General features: G+C 52.5%; 1 protein-coding gene across 4 annotated transcripts in view; it reads right to left on the reverse strand.

Moving 5' to 3' along the window:
• Nucleotides 1–25,344, reverse strand: part of DNMT3A (DNA methyltransferase 3 alpha) — a 101,160-nt gene that overhangs the window by 15,894 nt on the left and 59,922 nt on the right. For 2 of the 4 annotated variants that reach the window (XM_082642327.1, XM_082642326.1), the window contains exons 5-6: nucleotides 23,397–23,440; nucleotides 22,809–22,955 (exon numbers count right to left, since the gene is read on the reverse strand). In XM_082642327.1, the coding sequence (XP_082498453.1) occupies nucleotides 22,809–22,955; nucleotides 23,397–23,440 (191 nt within the window). Of the gene's footprint in view, nucleotides 1–1,122; nucleotides 1,427–22,808; nucleotides 22,956–23,396; nucleotides 23,441–25,344 lie in introns of those variants that run through there. The other 2 variants (XM_082642328.1, XM_082642329.1) reach the window with 2 other exon arrangements.

Here is a 25,344-nt window from a genome sequence, read left to right on the forward strand (position 1 = left end):
TCCCCCAGTCTAGAAGGCAGTCGTGCCTGACACCACCCTCCTCACTCCCCCTCAGCCCCTTTGTCTCTCTTCTCAACCCCTCCACAGTGAGTTCCTGAACAGTATTCTTCCCCCACAACTTCCCCCAGCTTGTCAGACGGTGCTGCTGATGGCTGTTAAGCGCCCCCAACCCAGTAGGTGCAGAACACGCACCCAGCACGGTTTGGCAGGCAGGGGAGGAAGGGGCCTCCATCGGGACAAGGCCAGCAGGGGTGGGGGAAGGAAGAAGGGGGTGGGTTAGCAGCAGGAGGCAAGAGGAAAGGGGAAGAAGGGGCGAGAGGGTGGCTGGGTGGGGGAGGGGCTCATTAGAATAGACTTGCCTAGGGCAGTGCGGGAGGCCCCTTTTCCACGTTCATGCCAACCCCCGGGACGATAGGAGAAATAAGGGTTAACTCTGGGCTGGGGCTTTTGGGCTAAAGGCCCCCCCCCCCCACTTCAGTTCAGAAGGTCCCACCCCAGAGTAGCCAAGAGATTGGGCAGGATCAGGAAGACACCACACCAGCCCCACTACGGCGGCTCGAGGAGGCCACTTGGCCTGGAGTTTGTTCTGCCCGGAGAGCCACTGGTAACTCCACTCTGGAGGAGGCATGGCCTCCCCATCCAGTCCCATCTCCTCGGGCAGCTGTCCCGCCTCCACCTCCCTCCGCGACTCAGGCTGCTTCCCATTCCAAAGGTCAGAGGGCCAGGGACCCACGCGCACCCCGGGCTGTCCCAGGTGCCTCTCCCATCACAGGCCGGCGTCAGGCCACCCCACAGCCCCCTGTCAGGGTCACACTGCTCCCTCCCACCCTGACACCACTTTCTTTCTGGCGGCCTGACGGTGGCTCCCAGGAACAGGCAGGAGAGGAAACTGTCCCTCTCAAGAGGCCACAAGCTTGGCACGGCCTGAGGACGGCGTGGTCCACCAGCCAGGAACACAGGTCAGCAAGGAAATGCCAACAACCCATCTGCCAGCCAGCTCAGCAAAACCGCCGCTGCTAGCCCAACTCCACGGGCCGGGGCCTGCCCCCCAGCCGTCGCTGACCACTGCCCCAGGCTCACACCAGGCCTGCTCTTGCTGGCCCCTGAGCCGCCAGGTCCCACCTGAGCGCAGGAAGGAGTGGGGCTTGGGGCTCCTGAGGAGGAAGTGGGTGGGACAGCAGTAACTCAGCATCTCCAGAACTCAGGCCAGGCAGGGGAGCCAGCTCCTGCGGGCCGGGGAGGCAGACTTGACTCTTCTCAAGCCCAGAGGGCTGCAGGCCCAGAGATCCTCCCACCGGCCCCGGCCGCCTCCCCGCCCCCAGTTTCCCCAGGGCTCCATCCAGGAACCTACCCATAAGGCCAGGTGCAGCCCCTCTGTGGTCCGGCTCAGGTGTGAGCCCCAGCCCTGAAGCTCTGTAAGTAGCTGCCCGTCTGGGGGGAGGGGAAGGGGGCGATGGGGCTGGGGGGCGGAGGGGGCCAGAGAGAGGGGGAGGGGGGAGGTGGGGGGGAGGGATTGAACATTTTCTTTGTCTAGAACTCCAGGTCACGTGGGCCCCGCTGGAGTGCCTGGTTGGCTGCGAGCGGGCCGGGGGAGGGGGCCGGCTCTCAGACGCTGGCAGTGGGCCAGCCCCTCTCCTTCGGTCCGAGGGGCGCGGGCCGGCGCTGGGGCCTGGGGGCGCGGCTGGGCCTCCGCCCGTTCCCAGGGCCCCGCCCAGGCCAGGCTGGAGGCGGTGCCCGCCCCCTCCAACCGGCCAGCCTTCCCCGCCCCCTCTCCTCCAACTCCGCCAGAGCCCCGCGCGGAGCCGGGGGGCGAGGCCGGGAGCCCGCGGGCCGCGCGGGGAGGGAAGGAGGCGAACCGGGAGGGAAGGGGCTGCCCTCCAGCTGCGGAGGTAAGGTGCGAGCGCCCAGAGAACCAGGAGCGCAGGCAAAAGGAGAGAGGAGCTTTCGGGCCGTCTGGGAGAGACAGGAGAAAGTTGTTAAAAGTGAGTCTCAGCAGCATAACCAAAAAAAAAGGAAAAGCTTACAGATGAGCGAAGAGGCCCAGGAAACTGTAGGAAAACTCAAAGCACACAGAGATGGGCAGAAAGCGCCCGTACAGAACTGGGAGCGCTCCAGAACGGGAACTGGGAGCGTTGCCGGGGGTGGTCTCCTCTGCCTTAAACGGCGTGGCGTGAGGACTTCAGGCTTTGAAAATCACTTCCTGGCCAAGTCCCTGGGTCCCCTAGGTCACTTTGGGTCAGCCTTGGCTGTCTCATTTTCCTGTTTGCAAGGTGCGGGGTTGGGGGGTGGGGAGGAGGAGTTCAAAAGTACAGCAATTCCTTCATTCCCAGGCACATCTGCTGCTCAAGACTGCACTCCTTTGGAGCCTCCAGGTGCAGCTTCAACCATTTCAAGTTCCCTCCTCCTGAGCAGAGGCCCCTCCCCCCAAGAAGAATATATATGTGTATATATACATACATATACACACTCTCTCTCTCCCTCCCTCCCTCCCTCCCTCTCCCTCCCCACATCAAAGAAGTAGACACTGTTGGCCCTGCCCTCAAGGAGCTGACAAATTCAACTAGACTTGGAGAGATTGGAAAAGATCAAAGATCGTTGAACAGCATCTCTAAAGAGAACTACTCCCCAAATACCAACCGTGATGGGCCAGGATGGCTTGGAAGCCAAACAAAAATAAGTAGTATCAATGATAAATGAGGTTACGGAGGTCAGTGTGGAGCAGAGACTGAACCTGGAGGATGAATCAGATTTGGAATGAGGCTGGATAGGTAGGAAGTAAGAGATGTTAGGCTGGATAGCGAGGAAAACACTTGCCCACCTTCACCTCCCACCCCACAATACAACTAAAGCTGAGGGGTGCGGAGAGAGATGTTGATGGATATGTCCTATCGCAGTGAAGAATAACCGCAGGTTTTCTTACATGACAGGGTGAACCGGTATTTTGGAAAGATTAGCCCGGGGACCTCCCTGGTGGTCCAGTGGGTAAGACTCCACGCTGCCAGTGCAGGGGGCCAGGTTCCATCCTTGGTTGGAGAATCAGATCCCACATGCGTGCCACAACTAAGATCTAGCGCAGCCAAAATAAATAAATAAATATTTCTTTAAAAGAAAGAAAGATTAGCCTGGTTTCAGTTTGCAAGATGAAGTAAAAGGAAGAGCAGGGGAGCTGAGGGTAAATACTCCCAGCAGGGCAGGACTGTTTGGCCAGCCACACTCTCAGAGGATCTGGACTGGGGTTCTGGTTCTATCACTGTGACCTTGGACAAGCCACTTAACTCCAAGAAGTCTTTTTTCACTTGCAAAACAGGAGTGATGACATCTGCCCTCCTAGGCCCCGGAATACCAGCATCACTTAAGGAGATAATGCCCCCAGGTGCCTGGCTTCCAACCACAAGCTGCGGGAACAAACCAGCTGGAACAGGTGCTGGTATAAGGAGGTCAAAAGATGTGCTGTGAAGGAGAGCCTACCTACCATCCCTCCTGGGGCTCAGCACCCTTCTGGGGGCCGTCAGAACAAGCAGGCCCTGAAAAAGGAAGAGGACTCCAAATCAGAGAGAGCCTTCTCCAAATAATACTCAGGGAGTGCAAACTTCCTCTCCCAACCCTGACTGAGACCCAGAACCCATACAGCAAAGAGGAGCCATTCCATAAAACACAGGCCCTGTTCTGCTCCAAGCCATCTTTCAACCCAATCAAGGTACCTGCTTGGTATAATTTTTCAGGAGATCCCCAAGCAGAGATGAGAAGCCGTGAGTTTATACCTCTTGCCTGCTCCCACCCTTTAAGGAATATAATAAGACTTGCTTGGCTTCTCTCACTGATGCCTCCCTGGCATCCAAGCCCTGTTAACAGGCCACTTTAGACCTCACCCCAGGCCTCCTCTCAAAATGAAGTTTCTGATCGGGCTTGGCCGGTTCTTTTTAAAAAACTCTATCTCATCTATGACATCTCCTTTTCCATTATTATGTGGCTAAACACCTTAGACTCTACACTCCATGGTCTTGGGACTTCTTCAGTAAGCAATGATGCCTATGCATGCAGTCAGGACTCAAAGTGTCAGAATGGACCAGGGCCATCAGTTTCACTTTTTCTTGGCCCATTTAATAAAGTAGCCTTCCCTCCAGCTGCCAAACTTCCTTATTCTCATTCTTTAAAATTAAGCTCAAACTGGGGGCAGGGGCAACATAAGAGTAGGGGATTAAGAGGTATAAACTACTATGTATAACATAAACTACAGGGATATAGTATACAGCACAGGGGATATAGTCAATATTTTATAACAACTATAAATAGAGTATAATCTTTAAAAATTGTGAATCACTGTGTTGTACACCTGAAACTTATATTGTCAATCAACTATACCTCAATAAAAAAAATTTGTTTTAGTAAAATTAAGCTCAAATCTTACCTCTTCCACACAGCTCCCAACTTAAGCAAAAAGAAGCCCAATTCAAAGGTGTCCCCTCGCTACTTAGAGCACCACCCCTCTCCTGTAGCTACACAGACAGGTAAGGTTACCCTTTTCTATATTGTAAGTCACTCAGACTGAGATTCATGTCCTCTTTGTACTTGGTGGGCAGAGAGAGACCTCAATGCAGAAAAGACCCCAAGATCTAGGATAAGAGGCGACTTTAGCAAAAGGTCGGGAAAAAACTAGGGCAGCCTTCTAGGATCCTCAGGTCATATATGTCCTCGACCTTCCAAAGTAACCCTCCCAGGGTGGTTACTGGGATAGGTCTTTTGATTAAGATAAAGATAGTCAACCTAAAATAGCAGGGTCATGTAAAGTGAGCCAGGTTCTTGGAAATGTTCTAGAAGTATGTTGAGAGGAGGAACCCCTGGACGAAAAGAAGATCTGGTGGATGTCAAGTGCCTAAAAGAAGCGTTGGAGAGGAAGTATCCAGCATGGTCCAAAAGGGAGGGTGACCTGAAAGAGAGGGCACATTTCCTGTCTGGCAGGCGGATAGCAGTGATCCAGTAGGGCTGATGAAAATACCTCTTAAGGACACCTGACTCTCAGCACTGATCCCGTGTTCATCAAGCAAACTTCTAACTTTAATTACATTTTCCAGTGACTCTGATACCAGTAAGTTGCCAGAAAACATCAGGACAAGCACTAGGATCTGCGTTGAAAGGACAAGTCCTGTTATAAATCTGTAAATTGAACATCCTGGTGTACGTCACACTCCTGTCTCTGAAGAGCACGATTGTAAGACGTGCCGTGAATTTGACTTTCCAGCTCACAGAACTGACGTGAGATGCTAAGTCGTGATCCTCCACCCAAGAGCAGCAACTCCCACAGGTGCAGGTGGGAATGCCACGCCTGCCTGACTGGTTTTAACTCAAAGTTCAGCGTTCTGTGGCGTGCTTTGTCATAAAATCCAGTGCTGGTGGGCGGTGGGGAGGTTACGTTGCTTCCCTCAAACAGGACATTACCACCTGAGTCCCTGTACTCAGAGAAGCCGGGATCCCTAAGGAGCCATCTGCAAAGCCACATATTGGGAGGACACTGCATATTTTCTGCCACATAAACACTCCCCCTGACCCCAAGACCAGCGAGACCTTATCCAGGCAAAGGCTACAAGATCAAGATGGATGTCTCTTCTGATCCTGCCCTTCCATCTGCAGCCCAAAAGCCTCAAGACTACACAGCAGACCTGTGACTACCTGCTGATTACAATCTACGCTCCTTGCATGGCATTCAAGGCCCCCACAACCTGCAGCACTTACATCACACAGCCCACACTCTGCGCACCCCCTTGCTGTTTCCCAAATAGGCCCTTTGCCTGCCTCTGTGCCTTTGCTCATGCCGTTCCTTGCTCCTCCCCTTCACCTTCCACTGGCCAAAATCCTACCTATCCTTCTAGGCCCAGTTCACCAGTTACCTCCACCAAGAAGGTTTCTCTAGACCTGAACTGGCCAATAAGAGAGCCACTGGCTGCATGTGCCATTTAAATTCATTAAAATTAAATAAAAATTCAGTTCCTCAGGTGCCACATCCCAAGTGTCCAAGAGCCCATGTGGGTTTTAGGGGCTACTGTACCGGGGACACAGATTTAGAACATTTCTCTCATTGCAGAATGTTCTTTGGACAGTGCTGCTCTAGCCCTGCCCCCTGATCGTCCCCCACTGCAAAGTTACCCTTGTCCCTCCTTCTCCTCCACACTCCCAGAGCGCTTTGTAATGCTCTCCTAGCACTTGCCGGTCTTTGCCTGTACTAAGCTGATTGTGTACTCATCTTTCTCCTCCACAAAATTAAAAATCCTAGAGGGCAGGGCCTGGATCTTACTCAGGTTCACATGCAAGCAGTGTGGACCAGAGCCTCTTGTACATTGTAGAGGATGAAAGCAGTGTTTGCTGAACTGAATCCAACATTGTCTCAGGAGCCTCATATGGAGTCCACTGACCAAGTTCCCAGATGCGGACGGGTACTTTCCACAGCAAAGTTCCGATCGGTGCTAAGAGGTCCAGGTCCAGGGCTCCCGAAAGAGGCCAGGAATCTTTGTTTTCCTATTCCCCTGCAATCCATATGGAGGTTGCAAGCAAATGACCAGGACTGGGCTGCTGGCAATGAAGCTAAAAATAGCCACAGAGCCAACAACAAGGAGTTAGCAGGACTTGTTGCTAGGGAGACCAGTCGCAGAGGGAGCAACCAAGCAGGGAGAAAGCGTCAGACCTGCACCCAGAGAGCAGAGGCCACAGTGGGGGGAACTCAAAAGTTGACAGGGGTCCAAGGATCCCACCTAGAGATGCTCTGCCTTCTGGCAGCTCCTGACTAATGCACTAAGTGGGGCAAATGTTCCCCCTGTCCCTCAGTAACCCATCTCCATGGAAACCACCATTGCTGGGGTGAAGTACCAGCCCCTGGAAGGGAGGCCTCTGCCTGGAGCTGGTTGTTATGGCAACCCCCGTGCCCCCCCCCCCCGCCAGCCCATCATCCTCTCTCTCCTGGCTTCTCCTGTGGGGAAAAGGTGGGGGCCTGGTCTTGGCTTAGCCAGCATGACCAGGAAACACCGGCTTCCTGACAAGACTGACCTACAACGGGCTCTTTGGAAGCTCCTGGGACCCCAGTAAGGCCAGTCAATCCTCAGCACAGGGCAGAGCTTCCTTTCCTTCCTGTGAGGGCCTCACAGATCACCTTGCCAGGAGAATCCCATACTCACTTGGGTTTATTTGTATCAGGATCACCCGAGGAGATTTTTAAAAATACAGATTCTTGGGCCCCACCTATGGAGATCAGCTGTCTTGGGGTAGGGCCCAGGAATCTATTAAAACCTCCCTAGGTAATTCTGATACCAGCCAGGTGTGGAGACCACCAATGGCCCTGGCTGTTACAAATGAGGAAACAGGCCTACAGGGGACTCAGCCCCCCACCCAAAGGGTCAGAGCCAAAAACTGAGGAGGAGGAGGTAAACACACATCTGAGGGGAGCTGCCCACCTCCTGGGCCTGTCTCTCTTGCTCCCCCTTGAAACGAGAACATGCTGTCGTCTGATATTGGACTGGGATTTAAAACTGAGCCTCTCGGGACTTCCCTGGTGGCGCAGAGGTTGGGAGTCTGCCTGCCAAGGCAGGAGACGTGGGTTTGAGCCCCGGTCCGGGAGGATCCCACATGCCACAGAGCAACTAAGCCTGTGTGCCACAACTACTGAGCCTGCGCTCTATAGCCTGTGAGCCACAACTACTGAGCCTGCTCACCTAGAGCCCGTGCTCTGCAATAAGAGAAGCCACCGCAATGAGAAGCCCGCGCACCACGACGAAGAGGAGCCCCCGCTCGCCACAACTAGAGAAAGCCCGTGTGCAGCAGCAAAGACCCAACACAGCCAAAAATAAATAAATAAATAAATAATAAAAACAAAAACAAAAACAAAAACTGAGCCTCTCAACAAACTGTCCCCTGTGGCAGAAAGTGGAAGGTAGTGGGGCTAGGCAGTCTGGCTCCCAGAGTGTACAGAATGGTGGCTGCCCAGGCAGATGATCTGGGCTGAAAGAGAAATCCATCCTCCTTCGGAAGGAAAGCAAAAGGGTCACCATGGCAACTGCAGGGTGCTGGCCGGCTGGGCTTGGTGCCCTCCCCAAACCTGGGCCCAGGAGAGGTGCAGCTTTAGGCAAACGCCATGGGGCAGGGGACCACCCCCCCGCCCCGCCAGTCTAGTCTAGTTTCAGAACTGTAAGGAGGCTGTGCTCTACCCTGGAGCCAACCTCTGAGCCTGCCCGAAACACACCTAAACACTAGGGTCTAGGAGCCCTAGGAGTCCCGGGCACATGCAGTAGCCAGGCCAGGGAGGACATGGAGGAGACAGTGCAGGAGATGGCCTCCACCCTCCTGTTACTCACAGCCTAATTGTGTGCCCAAGACCCACCACACATGAAACCACAGCCCTCATTCAAGACAGCATGCAATTAGATGGTAAATTATGTGGTGGAGATGCTTTCTCCATGTGCTGAAGGAAACCCGAGGTGGCCCGGATCGGGAAAGGCAGGAAGCCTCAAGGGAGGATGAGAGAGGGTGAACCAGGACTGGGCCCAACCTCCCAGGTTTCTCAGACAGCACGGCCAGATCACTGGGGGCATCTGCAACTGCATTAGCTTCCCAGGGAGAAGCACAAGCACAGCTGTATGGACACCTGCTGGGGAGGAGAGCTGCCTGGGGCCTGTTGTACCATCCGCTCAGTCACATAAATTCTAAGCCAGAGAGTAAAATGCAGGGTCTGGGAGCCACCTCTTCGCTGACCCCTCACTTCTCCATCTCCCCACCTCTGTCCCAGGCAGCCCTCATTCCTCCCTGGCTCCCCCATTCCTTCCCAGGTCATTACACACTTCCCTAATGGGAGGGCTTGGAAGCCCCAACTCTCCAGACCTGCCATCAGGCTCCTGGAGCCTCAGCTGCTGCCTCTTCCCTCCCCGCGCCGATCCGCGTCCTCTTTCCCTACAGCTCCGGGTCTGCTGCAGAGGGGGAGGCTTCTCCACAAACCCAAGTCTCCTGCCCCCAGCACTTCCATCCCCTAACCGGGAGCGAGTCAAATGCAGGCTCTGGGCAGGGAGCAGGGGTGGCGGTGGCGTTGCTGTAGGTCCCCAGACCTCACTTGCCCCTCGCCAGGGGAAAGAACAGACGGAGCAGCATGTGAGCAGGGGATCCCTGCGGATGCCAGGACGGTCATTACGCACCTAGCTTCTTTGTATCTTAGTTTCTTTCTTTTTTTTTTTTTTTTGCCTCTCACTGGGGGCCTCTCACTGTTGTGGCCTCTCCCGATGCGGAGCACAGGCTCCGGAAGCGCAGGCCCAGCGGCCATGGCTCATGGGCCCAGCCACTCCCCAGCATGTGGGATCTTCCCGGCCCAGGGCACGAACCCGTGTCCCCTGCATCAGCAGGCGAACTCTCAACCACTGCGCCACCAGGGAAGCCCTGTATCTTAGTTTCTTAATCGGTCTAATGGGACCACAAATATCTGCTGAATATTACAGATAAGATCAAAGGAAGTCAGGAGGGCATATCATTTAACAGGTGGAAAGAATCTTACGACAGGTTTGCTTGAGCACAAGCTGATACTGTCACTTTGCTTTAAAAACTAGACTCTGGAGAGAAATGTTAATTTTATACCGGGGGGGGGGGGGGATGTCAAAAGGAACCAGGTAAACCTGAACAGCCTGGGCTGCTTTCTCCTCCCCTCCCCCAACCCCATCTCCAGCCTCCAGGGGTCAAAGGGAGGGGCCTCAGGGACCACCATTCAGATTCAGGCATGCAGACCCTATCAAGTTTCAGGGTCCAAAGAGAAGACCCAGGAGGAGACCAGTAGACAAGCACTGCGGTAAACCGTTGCTGAAAACAGCAGGAACGCCTACCATCTCCATCCCAAAGGAAAAGTTTGAATCCCCGAACCAAGTCCTTTCCGGTCTTCTCCCCCACCTACGTTTGGAAATGGTTCTCTAGCTGTGCTGGCCTTAGAGCCCGTACTTCTTCCTCGTCTCAGTGTGTTCAAGGTCTGAGAGTCTCAACCCCGCTGTACATTAGAATCACCTGGAGAGTTTTAGGAATATCTGGGCCAGGGCCCATCGTTAAATTCCAGATGTACTGGACCCAGAGCGAGGGGCCCAGGCAGAGGTGGTTAAAACAAACTCCCAGGTGATCCGAATGTGCGGGGAGACCCCCGATGTGGGTGACAGGGTGGTAGGCGATACAATAAATGCATTTTTGGAGGAATCTCTGCTGTCAGATTTGGTTTACTTCGAATCACCCGAAGCTTTGTGGTTCTCAAACTTTCACAAGCCCCAGAACCATGGGGACCTGACTAGAAAATCAGATTTCTCAGGAACAACACCAGAGTTTCTGCCGCCTAGTTTCAGAATGGGGCCTGGGAATGTGCCTTTTTAACACACTGCCCAGGTAATACACAAACCTGCCCTTTAAGAAACACTGAATTCTAATAGCATCTTTGGTACATATAAAGCAAGTCCAACTCAATTTCTGTTTTTTTGTTTGCCCCATATAGTTGCCTTTTAAACAGTATCTAGATTCAAACATATAGGAGACTGCACTGTTTTATCCCTATTTTTGTTTAATCCATCTGAGTTAGAAGTGAAAAATTAAAATATACTGCCCACTAATCATTGACTAGAGTCATATGGCATCTGTGAAGAGTTGTTATTAAAGAATGGCAAGTCAGAAAAGTGGTAACATTCACACACACACACACACACACACACACATACAGCATGCCAGCCAGCTGCTCCCAGAGGCCCCGAGTGCCTGTCCCTCCCTAACCTGGTCCTCTCAAGGCAGGGCTGCTCTCCGTGCATTGGGCTCTTCCCTCCCTGCTCACCAGCCTGCACTTGCCTTCCCGGTGGATGACCTGAGTGCCTGCCAACCCTCTCCCCACGGACAGCCACCATGCTGGCTTCTCAAAAGCAGCTTGTCCAAAACCTAACTTAAAAGTCCACTCCTGGGCTTCCCTGGTGGCGCAGTGGTTGAGAGTCCGCCTGCCGACGCAGGGGACACGGGTTCGTGCCCCGGGCCGGGAGGATCCCACATGCCGCGGAGCGGCTGGGCCCGTGAGCCATGGCCACTGAGCCTGCGCGTCCGGAGCCTGTGCTCTGCAACAGGAGAGGCCACAAAGGTGAGAGGCCCGCGTACCGCAAAAAAAAAAAAAAAAAAAAGTCCACTCCTCCTAAGAGAATATCTTCATGACCTTGGGGTAGGCAGAGAACTCAGCGATCACACACACACACAAACACACACACACACACACACACACACCCCAATAAAAGAAAAATTTGGTTAAGTTGGACTTTATTAAAGTGAAAAACTTCTGCTCATCAAAATACATCCTTAAGAAAATGGAAAGTCCATACCACCTTCCTGCCCCAAACCTGCTCTTCCTCCCTAGCTGAGATAATGCCCCCTCACCCCCAGCCCGCAAACCCCAGGCAGGTTTCTCTCTTCCCGCCAACCAGAGGCAAGCTGTATCTACCAAGTCTGCCTCCCACTGCCTGGACCCTCCGTCAAAACCAGACGTAATGCCCTCCTAATTGGTCCTTCTTCTAACCTTCCCCGCTCTGGGGCCCCTTACAATGCGGCCAGGGTTATCTTCCCAAAATACACATCCAGTTCTCTCACATTCCAGCTCCCTCTACACGGTGAAGCCTGCATTTCTCACTATGACAGGAAGACTGGTGACATCTGACCATCTCCCTTTGTAGTTTTCTCTCTTCTTCCTCCCCCACTCCCACACCTAGTTACCAGATCTCTTGCTGTTCCCTAAACAACCCAGAAGCTTCATGTCTCCTTCTCTTTGCCCTCAGTGGTTCTTTTCCCTGAAATACCTTCTCTATGTATCCCTACTGGAATTCTCAAAGGACACCTCCTCCATGAAACTTTCCAGGACTTCCTGCAGAAGCTCTCTCACCCTCCTCTGTGCTCACCAGACTCTTGGTGGCAGGAGCACAGAACGAGCCCCTGCTGCATCTCACACAGCAGCTCACGGTGAGCGCTCCTGCCTCCTCCTCTAGACCATGTGTGCCCTGGGACTGGGACCGGGTGCAGCGGTCTCCTACAGTGCCAGCATGGTGCTGTGTGTATTTAAGAAATACTAACACAAGTCCGTTCACTCCTTCATCTAGAGCGTTGGCTCCTTAACAGAGTCCAGCTGACCCCCTCCATGCTTGAGCCTCCCTGGACCTCCTTAACAAATGGTCTGATCTTTAAAACAAAGCAGAGAGAAGGGCACCATTATGTCTTCTCCTGTGTGCCTCGTAGCAAGGGCTATGAGGATGTTTCTAAAAGCTGAACTAAATATGCAAGAAATCTTGAGGTGCTCTAGGTTCCAAACTCCTAGAGGATTTCTTGGACCACCTACCTCATGATCCCACTCAGTGCCCTCCCTCCACTGTCCCTGTTAGGCAAACTCCTGTCCCAGTGGTAGGCCTGCAGGATGTCTCTTCTTTGGAAAGCTTTCCCGGGCTCCTCAGGCAGGGCAAGTTAGCCGCTCCCATGACCCCTTTCCTCACATTTCTATTGCAACCCTTATTGGGTTGCAGTACTTACCTGCCTACCTCTCCCAGGGTGGGATTCTGACATTCCTTTAAATGTGTTTCTTTAGTGTACAGAAAATGTGGGAACACAGTAGAGACCCAGATGCATATGGAGTTTTCTAAAAGCCTGAGCATGAAGTATTTGCTCAGTCAAGGTTTGTAACTCTCTAAAATAATAAACAGGGACTTCCCTGGTGGTCCAGTGGTAAAGAATCTGCCTTACAATGCAGGCGACGCGGGTTGATCCCTGGTCAGGGAACTAAGCCCGCGCACCACAACTACTGAGTCCGCGCATCTCAACTAGAGAGCCTGTCTGCCACAAACTACAGAGCCCACACGGCCTGGAGCCCAAGCGCCACAACTAGAGAGAAGCCTGCACGCCGCAATGGAAGATCCCGAATGCCTCAGCGAAGATCCTGCGTGCCGCAACTAAGACCCAATGCAGCCAAAAATAAAGTAAGTAAAATAATGAACAGATGATTGTGTGACTAATAAAAACTAGCGGTCAGGGGCAGACCTAGGAACATGGTGACCAAAGTCAGAACAAGGATGTGAGTTCCTGAGCTAAGGAAATGCCCCAGGAAGATGTACCTGTCAGATGGGGGTACGTTTGCAACATCAGCTTTTTAGTGATGGATTCAAGCCCCTCCCTCGCCCAGGCCTAGTTACGGATGAGCTTCATGTCCCACCTTTCTGATCCTGGCAGAAAACACAGAGGAAGAAAAGGGGACCATCGTGAAGAGGCAAAGAAAGCTAGATTCTAGCATAAAATGTGAATTTTATGAAAGTTTTTTTCTAAGCATCTTTATCAAGATGCTTTATGTATGTGCCTCTTGAAGAGGCATATATGTGAAGTCTGAGAATTCACTCAAATATTTAATTTAGGATGTACGTACAAGGTCATATAAGAGACAAAGGGAGCTACAGGTCATGACTCCAGGCCTCCTCCCCCTAAATTATGCAATTTCAGAATCTCGGGGGTCGGCTAGTCTATTTGTGTCAAACGAGGAAACTAAAGCGCAGAGAAGAGAATGACCTTCTCAAATTGATCAGGGGTAGAGGCTGAGCCCAGAAACCAGACCTCCTGAATCTCATTCCATTCATTTAATCCAGTTTCACAACATCAAACATAAGATCATGAAAAAACAGCAATTCAAGGGCAAGGGCTCAGGACCAAATGAGGGGAGCAGGAAGTGCGGGAGGGGCCCCCAGGGTGAAAAGGACCCAAACCTGGCAAGACCCAGCAGCCTGAACTTCGGCAGCCAAGGTGGGGTGAGGGCAGAGGTGGGGTGAGGCAGCATGGGCAGGAGGGCTGTTGTTTCAGGGGAAGCCAAGACCGAAAACCAGGAAGACCCGGTTCTAGTGGAGTCATCTGGGTACGAAACAGAAGCAGCCTGCGATCTGGAGTCTGGTTTAGCCCAGGGGCCTCTCCACAAGGATATCCACGTGGCTCTTAACCACCTCACCTAGGGGAATCTTAGCTTCCTAATCGTAAAATGGGGATAAAAATTAGTTCTTATAGTAATTGCAGATAATATACCTGTCAAATGACAAAATAATACAATTTAGTAACAAGTTTGATGTCCTTTATTCAAGGCAGAACAGTCCTTGGACTGGGGGAGTTCAGCACCTCAGAGCTGCGAGCGCTCTTTCCCAGGGATGCTGGGCGAGAGCGAGGTTCACCTACTGTTAGAAGAGGCACCACGGAACAGGGCATGACTGGCTAGGAGAGATGGAATTTCCTTAAAAGGCAGCCGGTCCTGTTTCCTAGGGGAAGGTGAGCTCGCTAAACTGAGTTGGAGGATTGTGATTGGTGGATGTTAGGATTCCTTGGCAAGAGTTTCCTGTAACTGCACTAACCTAGGTTTATTTATTTTATTTTATTTTACTTTATTTTAACTTTTTTGGCTGTGCCACGAGGCATGCTGGGATCTTAGTTCCCCAACCCCAGATGGAACCCGTGCCCCCTGCAGTGGAAGCACGGAGTCCTAACCACTGGACCACCAGGGAATTCCCATGCACTGACCTAGGTTTAGATTTGTGAACTGGGCTGGGCCACAGGGGTGGCCTCCATTTTGTGAATCCTGATATACAATTTAACTTTATCATCTCTTAGGACTGTGGTGAAAGTTAATGCTTTCGGCACAGTCCCTGGCATGAAGTAGGTGCTCACAAAGCTACCCCTTTGGCCTAGTTCAGGCTTGGCCATGGCCGCTGCTGGACCAGACTCAAATTACGACCATCCTCCCCACTACTGTTTTCTCACCACTAAAAAGTGAGGGTTGTTCTAAGAGCTCTTCTCTCTGTGCCCCCCAGATGGAATGAACACGCCAGTGTGCAAACAGCCGGTCCATTTAAGAGACAATGGGGCGCCTCTATGATGACAGTTTCACAGCCCGTCCTAAAGGCCAGCCCTGGAACTCACTACTGATTACGAGCTGTCACAAGAGTCCCTTTAAAATGTGTTCAGCCTTTTGGTAAGGTATACTTGTCATGCCTGCTCCAAATGGCATCATCTCCTTCAAGGGTGATGTTATTTTTGAGGCCATCCTGCAAGGGTTCAGGTTTTCATTAGTTTATATATAGTGAATAAGCAAGGACCGTCTGCCAGTCGGAATCCCCTAAAACTGCTACGCACATACTTTGCTAATAATTTGGTTTTAGTCCTTAATGGTCTACTTTGTGTTGCCATTTCTCACATCTCCTGTACTAAAGCCCAGGAGATCACACTTAATTCATCTCCTTATTCCCGAAGCCCCCAGCACAATGCCCCCCCGACGTAGTAGGTGCTTAGCGGTTGCTTATTAAATGGAATATAGCACAGCAGGAGATGACATTCACAGGCTGGACGTTCACAGGCTGTTCTTCCCAGGGCCGACAGGAAGCACAGTCTGTTGAGACTGCAGGGTTATAAAGCAAGAGGAAGCAACATTTGCTCAGCTCACAGAAGCAGCAGCACAAATGGCCAATAAACATATGAAAAGATGTCCAACCTCACTTATTATCTGGGAAATGCCAATTAAAATCATAACAAGATACCATTTTCCCACACGTTAGATTAGCAAAATATTGATGTTGGCAAAGGTGTAAATCTTCTCACACCTTGTTTATGGGAGCATAAATTGGCACTGCCCTTTTTGGAGGACAATTTGGCAGACTGTATCAAATGCAAAATATACATTCCTTTCAACCCAGCATTTCTCTTTCTAGGTATCTATCTTAGAGAAACAGATGCACAAAGAGGCATGACCCAGGATGTTCACTGCTGCAGTGCTTATGCAGTAAAATATTGTAAACCACACAAATGTCCACCAGTAAGAGAATGGTTAAATAAAATCGTGGTAATCCATATGGTGGAATAGAACAGTAATTACGTGGCTTGATTGCCCAGACTTATTCTAAGCGAAAAACCAAGCTGTAAAACGAAACTACGGTGTGGTTCTATATATATTAAAAAAAGGAAAAGAAAAAAAAGCAACTGTGAAGCAAAATTATATATTTACACACACACTTAGATAGATAGAGAAAATCATGTCATATATACACCAAACTGATGGCATTAGGTACCTCTCTGATGGGGGAATTAAAATCATTGGGGGAGGGATGGATTTTTTTTTTTTTAACAGGAATGTATTTGTGTAATACTTATATAAAATCAGTTTTTAAAAATTATTCATTTCTGGGAATTCCCTGGTGGTCCAGTGGTTAGGACTCGGTGCTTTCACTGCCAAGGGTGCGGGTTCAATCCCTGGTCAGGGAACTAAGATCCCACAAGCTGTGCTGCATAGCCCAAAAAAACAAAGACAAAACAAAACAAAAACATTATCCGTGTCCTATTATATGCTAGCCCTGTGCTATAAATGTTACGTAGTATACCTTATTAACCCACACAACTCTGAGATTCGAATTATTCATTCATTCATTCAGCAAACCTTTACCTAGTACCTCCTGAATGGCAGCCCTGGGGGCAGAGGTGCCAAGACGGCCTGCTTTGAACAAGCTCAGGTTGGGCAGAAGCAGAAAACAAACTGGTGAGTGCTACTCCCATGAAGATGAGACATGCCCAGGAGAGCAGAGTAGAGCCAAGTCTAGAAACAGCACAGGGACCTCAGCTGTGCTCAGTAAGTGATGCTGAAGGTCCCACATCCAGTAAGTAGCCGAGTGAGCATCTGGACTCACCTCCAGGAAAGAGAAGGCCATGAGGGCAGCCTGTGAGGAGGGGAGGGGGGTCTGAGGGCAGGAGGGAGAGGGGAGGGGAGGAGAGACTGTGATATTTGCACCACAGGTTATTTGTTATCAGTATTTAATATGTATTAAGCATCTAATAAGTCTAAGGATGCAGAAGTCCTTCCTTTAGGGTTGGGAGCCAGGAAAGAAACCAGATCCTAGATCAGCAGGATATGGTACCTTGGCTCTAAGTAATTTAGAGTCAGTTGGGGTGAAGAGATTAATGGGAGTCATAACATCACCTGGCCATAACTGTGTCCTAAAACCCTAAGCAGTGATACACACTGGGAGTCTGCAGGCTCCCTGGCTCAACGACTGTTCCAGCTGCTTGGCCAGGCCTCTGCCTCTCAGTAATGAGGGTTAATGAAGTAACACCTGTAAGAAGCCCCTCCTAAGCCTAAAGCACTCCCTGAGGGTCATTCTGTTCTGAAAATAGTCAGAAGGAGGAGGCTGGAACTGCCCTCCTTTGGGTGGAGGGATGCCTCGCCTCTGCCCTCCCAGCTGCCCAGGCCTGGGCCAGCTCTGCCAGGCCAAGGAAGGTTCTCCTCGGCTCAAGCACAGCAGAGGCCCAGTGGGAACAGCAGGAGCACAGGGTGGCGAAGACTCGGGCACTGCCCTTACCTGTGGGAGCCCGCCCACAGTCCCCCAGTCCCACGCTATTCTCCGGGTACACTTGTCAGCACCCCTGCAAACCAATGGCTTGGGCCTGAGCTCCCTGAGAAGAGGTCTCGTATTCACCCACCTCCCAACTGCTTAGTCAACCAACAGGTATTCATTGAGCCTGTTCTCCCTGTCCCAAATCAGGCTGGGCATGATTGGTGAAGACAAAACATGTAAGAAAGAGTTAGTGAAAAATACTCTATGAAGTATAATTGATTGCTAAACCCAACAATATTAACGGTAAGGACTACAGGGGTGCAGAGGAGGGAAGAGGTCAGGGTGGACTGGAGAAATCCTAGAGAGCTTCCTGGAGGAGGCAGCAACTCTGGGACTCAACCCTGAAGAATGGATAGGGGAAAGCACAGCAGGAACAGCGGCAGGGAGGAAGGATGTATAAAGGGGAGACTGGTCCCTCACAGGGGACGTTCCTATTACAGAATGGTAGTGAAGTGGGGTGGCACCATCGTGGAGGTCACAGTGAGGGTTGAAGCCTTGAGAAACAACCAGAGGATTTCTGACATGATGGGGAGACAGTGGAGAGCCATTGCTGGTTTTGTAACAGGACCGGGTCATGACTAAAGCAGAGATTAATCCTTAAAAGGACTGGTAAAGAGATGCAGAGAATAGGAGATGGGACAGACACCAGCATCCCAGTTCCAGCAGGAATCCCCACTTCAGCCTCAGGGAAGGAGGAAATGCCCCATTTTCCTCATCCAATCATTTAAAATTTCATTCATTCGTGATATTCTAAGTCTTCTTAATTTTTTTTTTAAAGGCCTGGGGAGGCAGATAATCTCAGATGCACAGCACAGTAAAGAGCAGACTTCACTCAGTAACTGTGGACTGACTGACAAGGGTGGTCACGGGAAAAGGAAACCAAGCCGAGGGGGATGTTTTGAGGGAAGAAGGCCCTACAGGTGGGGCATGTGGACCAGGTGCAAATTGGGATCAGGTGAAGCACCACAGCAGGGCACATAGGCACTCAGGCCCCGCCCAGCTTCCCAGCCACACTCCTGCTGCTCTGAACCCTGCACCTGCACCCTGTGCTCCATCACCCACCACCATGAACTTCCATTCCTGAAAAGGCCACACTGTCTTGTGCCTCCGAACCTTTGCACATGCTGTATGGCTCTTTCTGCAGTGCCTTTCCTCCCACTTCCCTAAATTCAAGTTCATCCTTTAAAAGCCAAAAGCCAACTCTTGCTAATTTGAGGATGACCCCAGGCAGAATTAGTCTAAGTCCCTTGGTGATGCTCTTCCTGAGGTGCCCGATCCCTGGCCCTATCAGGATAACCAGGAATCCCCTAGGCTTCTGGTAGCTCCAGTATCTTACTCGGCATGCAGACACGGAGGGTTCTGACTGTCAGCTCAATGATGGTGCCCTGCAGGAACTTCAAAGGGCAGGCGTCACATTCTGAGGTTTGGAAATGCTGGCGGGACCTCCCAGCGGCATTGTCTGGGAAACAGCTTGTATTCGGCAGTAGGGAATGTATCTTTTTTGGGAGTAGGATCTATGAGAGCACCCAAGTGGTAAGGGGAGCAAGACTGGCCGAGGGGACTTCCCTGGTGGCGCAGTAGTTAAGAATCCGCCTGCCGATGCAGGGGACACGGGTTCGATCCCTGGTCCAGGAAGATCCCACATGCCATGAAGCAACTAAGCCCGTGCACCACAACTACTGAGCCTGCGCTCTAGAGCCCAAGAGCCACAACTACTGAAGCCTGCACGCCTAGAGCCCGTGCTCCGCAACAAGAGAAGCCACCGCAATGAGAAGCCTGCGCACCACAAGGAAGCGTAGCCCCCGCTCAGCGCAACTAGAGAAAGCCCACGCGCAGCAACAAGACCCAACACAACCAAAAAGAAAAAAAAAAAGTCTTTAAAGACTGGCCAAGGGTGGGAGCAGACATCTGGGGGTGTCACAGTCAAGGGACAGAGGAGGATGCTAAGAAGATGCAGTTGGAGGAGATGGGGAAGAATCTTGGGGACGAGGTCAGAAAGGCCTAGTGAGGCAGTTTCAGAAGAAAGGGCCAAGGGCCAGAGAACTAAGAGGAAACTGCAAAAGGAGGACGGATTTCTCTCCCCTTGGTAAAGCCACTGAGAAAACAGGCCTGACGAAGACAGTTACTGCTCTTTAGCCTGAGGGGCACTTGGGAATCCCGAGAGCTCCCAGTGTTTCCCCATGGTTCTTTCTGGCCGCAAGGCATGTGGGATCTTAGTTCCCAGGCCAGGGATCAAAGCCGAGCCCCCGGCAGTGGAAGCACAGAGTCTTAACCACTGGACCACCAGGGAAGTGCCCCCCAGTGCTCTTGTTACCTGCAACTAGCCCTTCCCTAGCGCCCTGGCAGAGCCCAAGAGGGGCGAGTGTGGTCTCTGGGGATGGCCCCCACGTGGCAGTAGGAGCCCGAACTCAATCCCATTTCAGCCCCTTCCCTGTGCCCTGAGTGAGCTTGTGGCCAGCTCGTAACTCTGCAGCCCCAGCCCCTAGTCTGAAATAACGGGCTCAAGGGTTCTAGCGCTTGTACCGGAAGTCGCGGAAATCTTGAGTTGTATCATATGAACAAGGAACAACGTTACTAGCAGGAAATATATTCTGCGTGCAGGTCTCTACATCTCAAGTCACGCATCCCTAAAATATTGTAAATTAAATCAACTTTAAAGTTTTTCTGTTCATCCTCATTGATGACCTTTATTGGTTGGGGGAAGCAGATGCCAAAGGTTTCTTTTTTCTAGAAAAGCTTTTAATGGTCGTTGCACTTTGGTGATAGGTACATGGGGGTTCATTATACTAGTCTCTCTATTTCTGTCTATGTCAGAACAGGTTCATAATAAAAAAAAGTCTTTTTAAATTTTAGTGGAAATTTTAAAATTGAGAAAATGTATCTATTATCTTACTTTTCCCTGTGAGTTGAGAGAAGACTGCCTTTTTTATTGCAACTGAGAGCAGGCCTCCATACTGCTTCTTCAAGGGAGCACAGTTTGAGGATCACCAAATTTCTAGACGCTTTTCAAGCATAAAAGTCTTTAAATCTAGGGACTTCCCTGGTGGTCCAGTGGTTAACACTGCACTCCCAACACAGGGGGCCCGGGTTCCATGCCTGGTCAGGGAACTAGAGCCCACATGCCGCAACTAAAAGATCCCGCACGCAGCAACGAAGTCCCGGTGCAGCCAAATAAACAAATAAATATTAAAGAAAAAAAAAAGAAGTCTTTATATCTAGCCTCTGGCCCTAGGGCTAAGGGAGAACAGAAATACAGGCCACTCATAACAAGGGGTTAAAAAGCAAAGCCCCTCCCACAGGCCACAGGGGAATAGCCGCAGGTCCCGAATGAATTTCCATCCCAAAGACTACACTTAATGCTCAGAGTCCAGCCTCTCTTCTCCCAGACCTTGGACAGGCTGTCCCTTTTCCAGGCTCCTCCAGGAGAGAAACTTCTGCCTTCCTGGATCCCAAAGGAACTGGAAACAATCAAGTAGCCACCCCACCCCCCACCCCCCCACCTTGTACTGAACTTTCTCTAGAGCAAGTTCTCACACAATGCAGACGGGATAACACCATCCTTTGCAGGCCTGGGGTAAAGACAAGTGAGAGTGAAGGTGACAGGCCCCACGTGGTGGCAGTTTGCATTTCCCTTCCCTTGCTGGTAGGTCAATGGGCTTCTCTCTACTAACCAGACATACAGGAGAGCAGCCCCACAATGGTGCTTCGTAAACTGGTTTTGCCCCTTGGTCTCCACGGCATCACCTCCTCTCACTACTGAAGTCCTCCCTGGGCTGGCTTTCTCCCTCCCAACCCGCACAGAAGCCTCTCTAAGAAAAGTCACCAGCTACCTCCAGATCGGCAGGTGCAACCAGCCTGTCTCAACTCAGCCCCCGCAGGGCTGGGCGGCCACTGCCTCTGGAAAACCTTCTCCTTTCTGAGACACGGCTCTTCCTCCCTCTTCTTCCTCCCAGGCCCCTTCTCAGTCCTGCTGCTGCCATTCCCCCTCTCCACGTGGCTGTAAGTGTCGGCTTTCTGTGGACAGAATCCAGGGACACTGTCTCTGCTTTCTCCTCCTGTTTCCTACATGAGCTCATCAGTGTTCGTGGACTTAAATGCCAGGTTCTGCTCCTGACGCCTTCTCATCTTTGATCTGCAGCCTGGACCTCCCTACGCTCCAGGCTCCAGGCACCTCAGCATCTCAGGCTAAACCCTTGATTCCCTCCCGTCCCAAACTCGTTCCTCCCCTAGTCTTCCCCACCTAAGGAAGTAGCACACCCATCACCCAGGTGTTCAGGTCAAACCCCTGGGAGTCGTGCTTCCATTCCCTCCCCTCCCCCATCCCAGCCATCCATCAGCAAGCCCTGCTGTTTCTATCTCTAAATCTCCAGATCTGTCCCTATCTGTCTCCATTGCTGCTCCTTTAATCCACATCAAATCACTCCCCTGCACAGAAACCTTCTTCCCAGGACACAGCGTTAAACCAGCTTTCGGGGCAGCTTCCCCGGTGGCGCAGTGGTTAAGAATCCACCTGTCAATGCAGGGGACACGGGTTCGAGCCCTGGTCCGGGAAGATGCCACATGCCGCGGAGCAACGAAGCCCGTGTGCCATAACTACTGAGCCTGCGCTCTAGAGCCCGCAAGCCACAACTACTGAGCCTGCGTGCTCCGCAACAAGAGAAGTCACCACAATGAGAAGGAGCCCGGGTACCACAGCAAAGAGCAGCCCCTGCTCGCCGCAACTAGAGAAAGCCCGTGCAGCAATGCAGCCAAGAATAAATAAATAAATAAATTTATTTTTTAAAAAAACAGCTTTCGGCCGGGACCTCAAGGCCCTGTATGATTGGACCCTGCTTACCTCCCAGCTTCATCTGACCCCACTTTCTCCCCTGCTCGGTTCACTCTGGGAGTATCGGTCTTTCACGTAGCCAAACAAGTCAGGGCCTCGCTTGTGCTATTTCCTCTGCCTAGAATGTTCTCCCCCCGCCACAACTCACAAAGCCAGCTCTCCTGTTCCTTTAGGCCTGAACTTAAATGCCACCTCCTCCAAGAAGCCTCTCCTGACCACCCCACCTAAAGCAGGCCTCTGTTAACCTCTATTTCAACCCCTTGTTTACTTGTTTCCTGTCCATCTCCCCCATCAGAATGTCAGCTCCATGAGGGCAGGAGTTCTACACGCACAAAGCCTAAGACACTGCCTGGTTACACGGTAAATGTCCAATAACATTTGTTGAAAGAACAAAGGACCCAGCCACTGCCTAGGGATCCAGCAGTGCCCTGTAAGTGTGAGAGGTTAACCTGAAGGGGAAACTGAGGCTCAGCCAGGGCCTGACAACAGCTGCAGACAGTGGCTGAAGCTAACTTCCGGTTTCCCAGTTCCGTGGGACAGGCTGGGGCCCAGGCCAGAAGGCACCTCACCTCCCTTTTCCAGCGTGCCAGCCACTCGTCCCGCTTGCGCTTGCTGATGTAGTAGGGGTCCCCCGCCTGGAAGGTGAGCCGCGGCATGGGCCGCTGGCGGAGGCTGGACTCCCAGCCCAGGCCACCCCGCAGCCGGCCCCGGGAGCCCTAGGACAGAGACGACAGAGACAGACCGGCATTAAGGTGAGCACGGACAGCCCCGCTGCAGGGTTTTTTCCTCCTGGAGGGGAAACCAAGGAGGCACTCACCTCGAGCAGAACACAGAGCTCTGACTCCTGGCCAGAGATGCCAGCCCTGCGAGTGCGGGCCAAGCCCCTGTCTGGGCTGGAGAAGTGAGGGATGTGGGGCAGGACATAAACTGGGAGGGGAGGTGCTTGGTCTTGAAGGGGGACCAGCTGGCTGCCTCGCTGGGGGCCTTCCAACCTCCACACCCACTTCCTCTGCTCCTCACAGAGGGACATGTAAAGAAGGGGCCAGGGGCCACCTTGGGCCCCCTCACACACACTCGCCACAGTCGGTCAGAGCGGTGGCTTTCTTCTCCTAGAATCAGGATCCACAGAGCCCCTGGGGGTTGAGGAAAACACTTGCCTCCATTTTCATGGATTCGATGTTGGTCTCCTTCTGTTCTTTGCCTGTGGAGAGGGAAGAACAAAGGGACTGTCGCAGAGTTACAGGAGTGGCTCGGAGGCCTCACCTTGTGCCTGGGGTCCCTGCCACGGGGATAGGGCTTCTCCAACCGTTTAGCCATTCCTGTGTCAAACCTGATGGCCTACTGTGTGCCAGGAGTCATGCTGGCCCCAGGACTCAGAGCACAGCCAGGGCAGAAAAAGGACTGGGGCAGGGTTGGAGGCCCAAATCCGAAGGAACAACAGAAAAGCCAGCCAGCCCTGTGGTTTCTGGCCCATCGAGTGCCTCAGGCACACAGAAGGGGTCTGGAAATAGCCCCCTTGGCCGCTCCCAGTCACGACAGAGCTCCCTTCCCAGAGGAGGGGCCAGACTGCACAGCCCTCCCTGGCCCTGGAAGGGAGCATTGACTTGTATGTGTGGGGTGCAGCAAAGATGCTCTAGGGGGAGGGGGAGGGCACAGGGAAACTGCAGCAAGACTCTGCTGAAACAACTTCGTCTCTTTGAGACTCAGTTTCCTCATCTGGAAAATAAAGATGCCGGAAATGGTTTCTAAGGTGCTCCTGAAGTTCTCAATATTGCGTTTCTGTCATGAATATCTGCTTCGGTACCCCATTCTCCACCCGTTCTTAGGTCCCTGAGTTCAGCCTTTATTCTAGAAGCCTTGGATTCCAACTGTCTCCATGTGACCTCTGTAAACTTTCCAGGCCTTTTCTTCACTGAATCAAGGTACACGACCCTTCTAATGCTTCCGGAAGGCAGCACTTCCCTGCTCCTCTTCCCCGTAGTTCCTCAATGGGCCCTGACTCCAGTTCCTGGAAGGGAAGGCTCCCCTGGGGGCTGAAGCCCCAGCAGTACCGTCTTTAAGGGTCCAGGGCGGGGGGCACAGAATGTGCCCCCTGGTCCTCCCCCGCTCAGGGTCCTCACCTCTCAAACGCCCTTCCTGGGCCCATCACATCCCGGAGTCTGCAGTCCTGGCCTGGCTGTAGGCTGGGTTAATTATGCCTTTGAGCTTCCTGCTGGAGGATGGGGCTGGGCTGGGGGGTGAGGAGAGTGGGAGGTGAGCCTCCTCTCACCTGGGCCCCAGAACTCCTTTGTCTGAAGCCAAGAGTACTGAGCTTGGGCCCAAAGCAGGCAGGTCACTAAGGCTGGCTCATGGTCGCTTGGGGGGGGGGGGCGGGGAGGGGTGTGTGAAGGGTAGACAAAGAACCCAAAACGGAAAAAACAGCCCCTCCTGCATCTCCTGGCTCTGAGGCGGAAACCAGCTACAGCACCGAAGGTCTCTGAATCCTCAGTCCCTGAAGAGGATGTTTCTTTCCCCCTCTCTCACCGGGGAAGACCCTGGGCTCTGCTCTGGGCTTTGGCGACCTGGAGCCCGGGGACGGGGAGCGCAGGGCCAGCACCTGCAGGAGAGTGGGAGGTGTGGACCCCGCGGTGCCAGCTGCCCCCAGGGGCGGGAGGAAGTGGGGGTCACGTGTACTCGCCAAGGCTGTGTACACAGCAGGCCTTTATGTCTCACCGGACTTTCTCTGTCTCCTACTCAAGCTTCCTTTAGGCCCTCTTGTCTCACCACAGCCAGCTCCCCAACTTTTTCTTGGGCGTCCTGGAGCCGGGCTTCCCCTCTTGCCCGTTCCGGGCCTCCCTCCTTCCCGGGGGTCCCCCCTCCTCTCAGACGCTCCGCGGTCTGCCCTAGTGAGGCTTTGGGCTGCCAGGAGGGGGCGCCCACCCTTGGATCAGGAGGCAGCCTGGTGCCCCCTGGGACCTTCCTTCGGGGGACCCTCCGTGGCATGTGGTTTATGGGGAATCATCTATTCATTAGAATGAAAGAAAGTCAGGGCTGAAGGAATTGTAGAGATGATGGGGTACTTGTCCAGCCCTTCGATGGGGAAACTGAGGCCCCAGCAGCGGAGAG

The sequence above is a fragment of the Mesoplodon mirus genome (assembly GCF_964341445.2).
Source record: "Mesoplodon mirus genome assembly, chromosome: 14".
In the NCBI taxonomy this organism is placed as follows: Eukaryota; Metazoa; Chordata; class Mammalia; order Artiodactyla; family Ziphiidae; genus Mesoplodon; species Mesoplodon mirus.